The sequence below is a fragment of the Hipposideros armiger genome, unplaced genomic scaffold, assembly GCF_001890085.2.
Source record: "Hipposideros armiger isolate ML-2016 unplaced genomic scaffold, ASM189008v1 scaffold_520, whole genome shotgun sequence".
NCBI lineage: Eukaryota > Metazoa > Chordata > Mammalia > Chiroptera > Hipposideridae > Hipposideros > Hipposideros armiger.
In genome coordinates, this window is record NW_017731870.1 from 609,016 (window position 1) to 616,043 (window position 7,028).

The 7,028-nt window shown below is 35.0% G+C and overlaps 1 protein-coding gene across 1 annotated transcript in view; it reads left to right on the top strand.

Annotated features, from left to right (window-relative positions):
• The window catches only part of MLLT3 (MLLT3 super elongation complex subunit), a 261,905-nt gene that overhangs the window by 152,469 nt on the left and 102,408 nt on the right, over positions 1-7,028 (top strand). Inside the window, exon 4 of the mRNA XM_019668210.1 lies at positions 1,888-2,031. Coding sequence (XP_019523755.1) covers positions 1,888-2,031 — 144 coding nt within the window. The remainder of the gene's footprint in view (positions 1-1,887; positions 2,032-7,028) is intronic.

The following is a 7,028-nucleotide window of genomic DNA, read 5'->3' on the forward strand; positions in this document are numbered from 1 at the left end:
TCATGTGTTAGTAATATAACAAATTCTTTTTTTTTAAAAAGAAAACGTTGTTTGACTATGTAAAATATAAAAGTTTTATGTATTAAAAAACCACAAACACTTCATACATTGCTGGTGAGATTTTAAAATGGTACAGTCACTCTGGAAAAGAGTAAAGCAGTTTCTAAAAATGTTAAAACGTAGAGTTACCATGTGATCCAGAAATTCCACTCCTAGCTATATACCCAAGAGAAATGAAAGTACATGTCCAAATGAAAATTTGTACACAAATGCTCATACCACCATTATTCATAATAGTCAAAAAGTGGAAACACTCACATGTCTCTCCACCAAGAAATGGATAAAGAAAAACCTGTATATCCATACAATACAGTATTATTCAGTCATAAAAAGGAACTAAGTACTGACGTGTTACAACATGGATGAACTCTGAAAACAAAAAATGGCAAAGCTAATGACAAATGAAAAAAAATGTACTATTTCAGAGAGATGGTTAATATCTGTAATACACAATGAGTTTCTATGTAGAGTAATATAACAAATTCTAAGTGCCTTAATATCCTAATCTGCAAAACAGTGCTCACCACTGACCCAAAGGAGGGCTATGAGAATTAAATGAGATAAAATTAAAGTTCTTATTAGTTATTGTTTTTATTATTATCTTCAGTCTTCATTTCACCTTGGATGCTTAAATGTTTAGCCAACTAAAGTAATAGCTCAAGAGTATAAGTTGGGTATGATGAACTTCTAATGATTGTTTTCTCTTGGGTATTATGCTATTTTGTCCTACCAGTTCAGGAAAATGGCACCCTTTTATTCATCTCACAGGTATTTGTTGATTTTTACTATGCGCAGGCACTATACTAGTTGTTGAGGGTATAGTGATGATTCAATCATTGTTCCTGTTTTCAAGAATGATCCATCAGGGTAAAGGGAGATAATAAGACAGTTATTCTAAAATGTGTCAAGGATAAGAAACAGATACACACAGAGCAGAGAGGCAGTGGGGAGCTGGGAGTGGAGTTCAAGGATGGCTTCCAAAAAGTGAAAGCTGAATGAAGAAGGATGAGTAGAAGTCACCCAGGAAAAGCAGAATGTGGAGGAATGGAGGAGGTAGACAATGAAGATAGTCATGTAAAGCAAGAGTGCAAGCCAGAGTTAACCAAACCAGGTAAATACCGGGAACCAACAGCAATGTGTTACCAGACCATCATCTGGGTGGAAGGGATGTGGTAGGATATGGAGCCAAGAGCCAGAATCATGAAAGCCCTTATATAGCATTCATATGAGCTTAAATTTTTATCCTAGTGGCAATTGGAAGCTGTTGAAATGTTAATCAAATAGTGAAAACCGATAGATTTTGGTTTCAGGTAGATAATTTCAAGGTCTGAATGAAAGGGGGATTGAAAATAATTGAAAATAATCTATCTTGAAGTAGGAAGACCTACTAGAGAAAGGAGTTATAGTTTGGGTAGTGAGTAAGAACATGACAGTGTGGGTTAGAGGGCTTGTTCAAGAGATATTTAGGAGAGAGAATGGCAACAGGTTGGGGAGGTAGACTGGGAATAGGAAAAAGTGGCTTCAGGAGTGTCTTAGGTTTCTAGTTGGGTGGCTGTGTTGGTGGTGTCATACCACTTCAAAGATTGCAGAAAAGGTGATGAGTTTATTCTTTTTGGTTTTCCCCTAACACAAGAAACTGATTTATCAGATATTTGCATTTTGCTTTGTAGATATTTCCTTGATAATGTTTCCCCCAGGACTTCTTTAACACTGTAGCTATTAGATATCTGGGTCTTTTCTTTCTGTTCCTTATGAGGAGTAAACCTTTGCTTTCTAAATTTCTATTTATGCCTAACTCTCTTCTTTCTTCCTTGTTTTAACTTTTAGGAAGAACCTAAGAAAGTCCGCTTTGATTATGACTTATTCCTGCATCTTGAAGGCCATCCACCGGTGAATCACCTCCGCTGTGAAAAGCTGACTTTCAACAACCCCACAGAGGAGTTTAGAAGAAAGTTGCTGAAGGCAGGAGGGGTGAGTGGCACTGTCTGTGAAAAGTAGTGTATTGAGTATAACAATGTGTTGAGACAGGAAAAAGAGGTGAACTTCCATAATGCCTTAACTGTAGACTCATGGTTTGAAATGAAGAAGTAAACAAACGATAACATTTTAAGTAGGTACGAATCTGAATTTACACTGTTGTTTAGAATAACCTTACAGTCGATGCAGTTCAAAATTATTTCAACAAAAAGGCAAAACCAATCAACTATCCCCAATTCAGAAAAGAACGATATTTGAACTTTGTTATATCAGTTTATAGAAACCTTTGGGTAAAGTTGAAAGTCACATTAAAAATATATAAAAAGGAATTATTGTCCAAAAATTCATGATCAAAATTAAAAGGTATACTCGTTCCTATTACCTGTTTGGGTTATTATAATACACATTTTTGTTTGTTTGAATTGTATGTACATAAAAGATGAATTTTCCTTTTTGAGAAATGGTAACAAAGGTATGGTCAATTTTTGCCCATGTGGTTTGTCTATGATGGGGAATGATTTTTAAGTGGTTGCTTGCAAATATAAACACTTTTTGCTTGCAGCTAAGTCTACTGTACAGACAAATGCTATTGACTGGTCAAAAATGTACTTTACAGTGGGTGCCTTCGGTATCATCAGCGTCTATTTCAGATGAACTTCCTGTATCATCTTATATTGGCAGTTCAGACCCCATAAAATGTTGAAATGTGTTTTTTTTTTCTGTACATTTTCCTTCACTTAGGAGGTTTTTGATAGTTTTGCATCCATGAACTTACCATTATATGTATGAGAAGACCATAACTTCTCATGATGCCTCATTTCCCTGATAAAATTTACCTGAGGGCTTTGTAATTAGGAATTAGGTTTTATGTAGCACAGAAGTTCTTTTCCTTTATGGGGTTATGGACAACCATTTTGAGAACTTCAGGAAAGCTATGGACCCTCTCATAAGAAAATCATGCATGTATATCATTGCGTGAACATTTCGGATTATGTGGAAGCCCAGAAGTCCATTTTTTGGAGTTCTGTTTTGCCAAGCTCCTGTCCTTTCACCTGAACTACTCACATGCATTTGAAGCAGTGGAAGCTCTTTTACCACATTTCATTCAGCACTATACTCTATCAGTGGATTGTGGGTTAAGTAGGTATTTGGTCAGCTTTAGAAATGAACCACCACTTATAGTATTTTATGGGAAGTGTATCTTCATGAAGAAATGGGCTTTTTAATACAACTCATTTTAAAGTTAAGGATTTTGAATATATTTATTAAGGAAGTGGTGCTTTTGTTTAAAAAAAAAACAAAACCTTGTTCTATTCTTTTTAGTTACCAAGAGCACAATGTCGATGCTATTGGGTTCTCGGAAAAGTCATGATATATTTTTTTCTATGTTTTTCGTTGCAAAAATGCATCATGACTTTTCTGACAACCCAATATTTACCCATGTCTATGCCCTTAAAAATGAACCAGTCCATTTTAAATCCTAGTTCTCATTATCTTTCTTTTTATGAGGGTGACGTTTTATGCTTCTGATTATTCCTCTTGGGTGTGCAGTTAGGTAGGTAATTGGAGTGTGTGACTTATGAAACTTGAGTACATCAGGCTTCTGATAAGGGTCGTAGGAAAAAGTAAATACGACACAAGAACTTTTTAAAACAGCCACTTAGTCCCAGAGTACTCAAGGGTTGCTTGTGAACGGCAGAAGAGGTTACAGGTCAGTGATAATGCAGGGGAGTGTGGTACTGCCTCCAGATAAGGTCTCTGGCAGATTTCTGTCTTTTACTATGCTCAGCTTTTATCTCAGAATTATCTTCCTCGACTTCCAAGTTTCCTTCCTTGTGTTTCTTTAAGTGCTATTTGAAGCCTGCATTAGACTTAGATTATGTCTTGACAACTCTAAAATAAGTTGAAATGTGAAACAGTTAAGCACACTAGTTATTTGAAATAAATTCTGTAAGGGAGCGATTCTAATGAATTTTGTGATAAAATTAAAATTTAAAAATTAATTTTAAATAAGTAATCCCATAGATTTTGTCCATTTCATGTAGGGAGATTAACCTTGTATGGAAATGTGAAAATCTATAGACTAATAAACATTTTTTGTCTTACCTAGATTTTTGTTTACCTTGTATTATTTAAACATTTATCATTATCTTAGCATTAATGGAGTCTATTATGGTGGCACTTACTTATGAGCCAGTTTGATTTTCTTAGAATTTCTTTACTTTATCAAGATATAATTGATGTATCACATTGTGTAGGTTTAAGGTGTAAAATATGTTCATTTGATATACTTATATATTACAAAATGATTACCACCTTAGCATTAGCTAATACCTCCATCATGTCACGTAATTACAATTTCTTTCTTGTGGTGAGACGTTCAAGATATACTCTCTTAGCAACTTTCAATTATATAGTTCAATAGTATAAATTATAATCACCATGCTATGCATTAGACCCCCATCTTATATATCTGGACGTTTGTACTCTTTAACCAACATCTCCCTTCTGCCCCCACCCTCTGTCCCCGGGTAACTACCATTCTAGACTTCGTTTCTATGAGTTTGGCTTTTTTGGACAACACAGGTAAGTGATACCATACAGTATTTGCCTTCTCTGTCGTCTGATTTTTATGTAGCATAATGCCCTCAAGTTCTACCCATATTGTTGGAAATGGCAAGATGTTCTTCTTTCTCGTGGCTATAATATTTCATTATGTATTCACACACACACACACACACACATTGGACACTTAGATTGTTTCCGTATCTTGGGTATTGGGGTATTGTAAATAATACTACAGTGAACACAGGAGGAAGATATCTTTTTGAAATCCCGTTTTCATTTCCTTTGGATAAATACCCAGAAGTGGAATTGCTGGATCATATGGTAGTTCTATTTTGAATTTTTTGAGAACCTCCATATTATTTTTCATAGTAGCTATGCCAGTGTACAATCCCACCAACAGTGCACAAGGTTCCCTTTTCTCCACATCCTTGCCAGCACTTATTATCACTTGTCTTTTTGATAATGGCCATTATGACAGGTGTGAAGTGGTATCTTATTGTGGTTTTGATTTTTTTCTCTGATGATTAGTGATGTTCAGCACTTTTTTGTGTACCTGTTGGCCATCTGTATGTCTTCTTTGGGAAAGTGTCTATTCAGTTCCTCTGTCTATTTTTTAATTGGATTGTTTGGGGGTTTTTTTGTTGGTTTTTTTTTTGGCTATTGAATTATATAAATTCTTTATATATTTGGATATTCATCCCTTATCAGGTATATGATTTGCAGATATTTTCTCCTGTTTCATAGGTTGCCTTTTTATTTTGTTCATGATTTCATTTGCTGTGCCAAAGTTTAGTTTGATATAGTTCTATTACTTTTCTTTTTCTGCCTTTGTTTTTTGTGCCTATTTAGAAATCTTGCTTATGATTGTCTCTTTAGAGAAACCTTTTAAAAAAAAAGCCCTGGGCTTTGGGGTCAGAGGGGGTTCTTTGTTTCTTATACCTAAACATTACATAGATGACATAGCTGTATATGTTCTACCTTTAAAGGAAAAAATTAATCCCTTCTTCATATGTGCTGTGTGGAATCATTATGTACTGCTTGAGGGCTGACTGGAGTAAACTTACTGTTTTGGCTATGGTTTCTTCTCTTGCACTTTTTTCTTTTAAACCAAAAGTACACAGCACTATTAAAAGTTGAACTTGGCTTTTTAGGAGATCTGGAAGGTTGTTTTTAGAGCTGGCATCATCTTAAAAAAAAGCTTTCACCTCCTAGAAGAAAATGATTCCAAAGAACTTTTTGCCAGACAGATCTTGAAAACTTGCAGATTTTTCTCTCCTTCATAATCTATAAACCTATAGCTACATTACAGCCATTTTTTGGTCAATAGCATCCTTTTCTTTTCACTGGATTTTTTTTTTAATATTGAAACTTTAACCTAAATAGTCTCAAAGAAATTTTGTTGTACTTCCCCCTTGAAAGAAATGTATCCAGTGTTCTTCTGTTCAACTACTCCCTAAGGAGTTGCTTTAAAAGAAAACAAAAAACAACTTTTGTGCTAAAGGCACATTTGGATTTAGGCATTATTTTCTGAAAATATTGAAATACAAAATGATTTTATTTACAATACCATGAAGGTAGTTTAAATGAGAGACCTCATTGGAGCTTGCTAGGAAATTGTAGATTTGGTTTAGAACCTAGCTCTTGTCAAGCCTTAAGTAAGAAAAAGACAGAGACAAGGGTTAGGAAATGGCAAAGAACAACATGGGAGCTTCTGGGAGGAGATTGCCTTTATTTTGAGATATGATTATGATTATGATTATGATTATGATTATTATTGGTTATAGGAGGGGTAGAGTGCAGTGACCGATGAACTTGTAAGGGCAATTTGATATACTCTATTTGTTCTTCAATGTTAAGCAAAAAGACCAAGTGTACCCACCCCATGGAGAAGCACCTTTCAATTCCACTGAGATATTTTATGTGTTTTTTAAAAAATGAACTGGTGAATCCTTTTTGAGTGATTTTCGAATATGCTCTTCGGGATGTCAGTATGTTTTTTAAAGGGTTTATGATCACAATAGATTTTTCTCTCCATTTTACTCTATCTTCTTAGTAGCTGTAATTGAGTCCTACTGAAAAGCTGCAGAAGGGTTTGACATCTATTACATTTGATTTAAAGGGGATGAGTTTTTCTTTCTGGGTGTTGGCAAAGTAAAGTTATAGGTAAGTGTAGTCACATAACTGAAACTCGTTATTCTACTGACTCACCTCTCTGGGTTTCCTGTTGGGAGGGAGTGTGATACAATTAGAAAAGTTTTGAAATCAGGCAGATTTAAGTAAAAACTTCATCTCTCTCATCTTCTAGCTCAGCAGCTCTCAACCTGTGGGTCACGACCCCTTTGGGGGTCGAACGACCCTTTCACAGGGGTCGCCTAAGACCATCGGAAAACAAAAAGATATTTACATTATGATTCATAACAGTA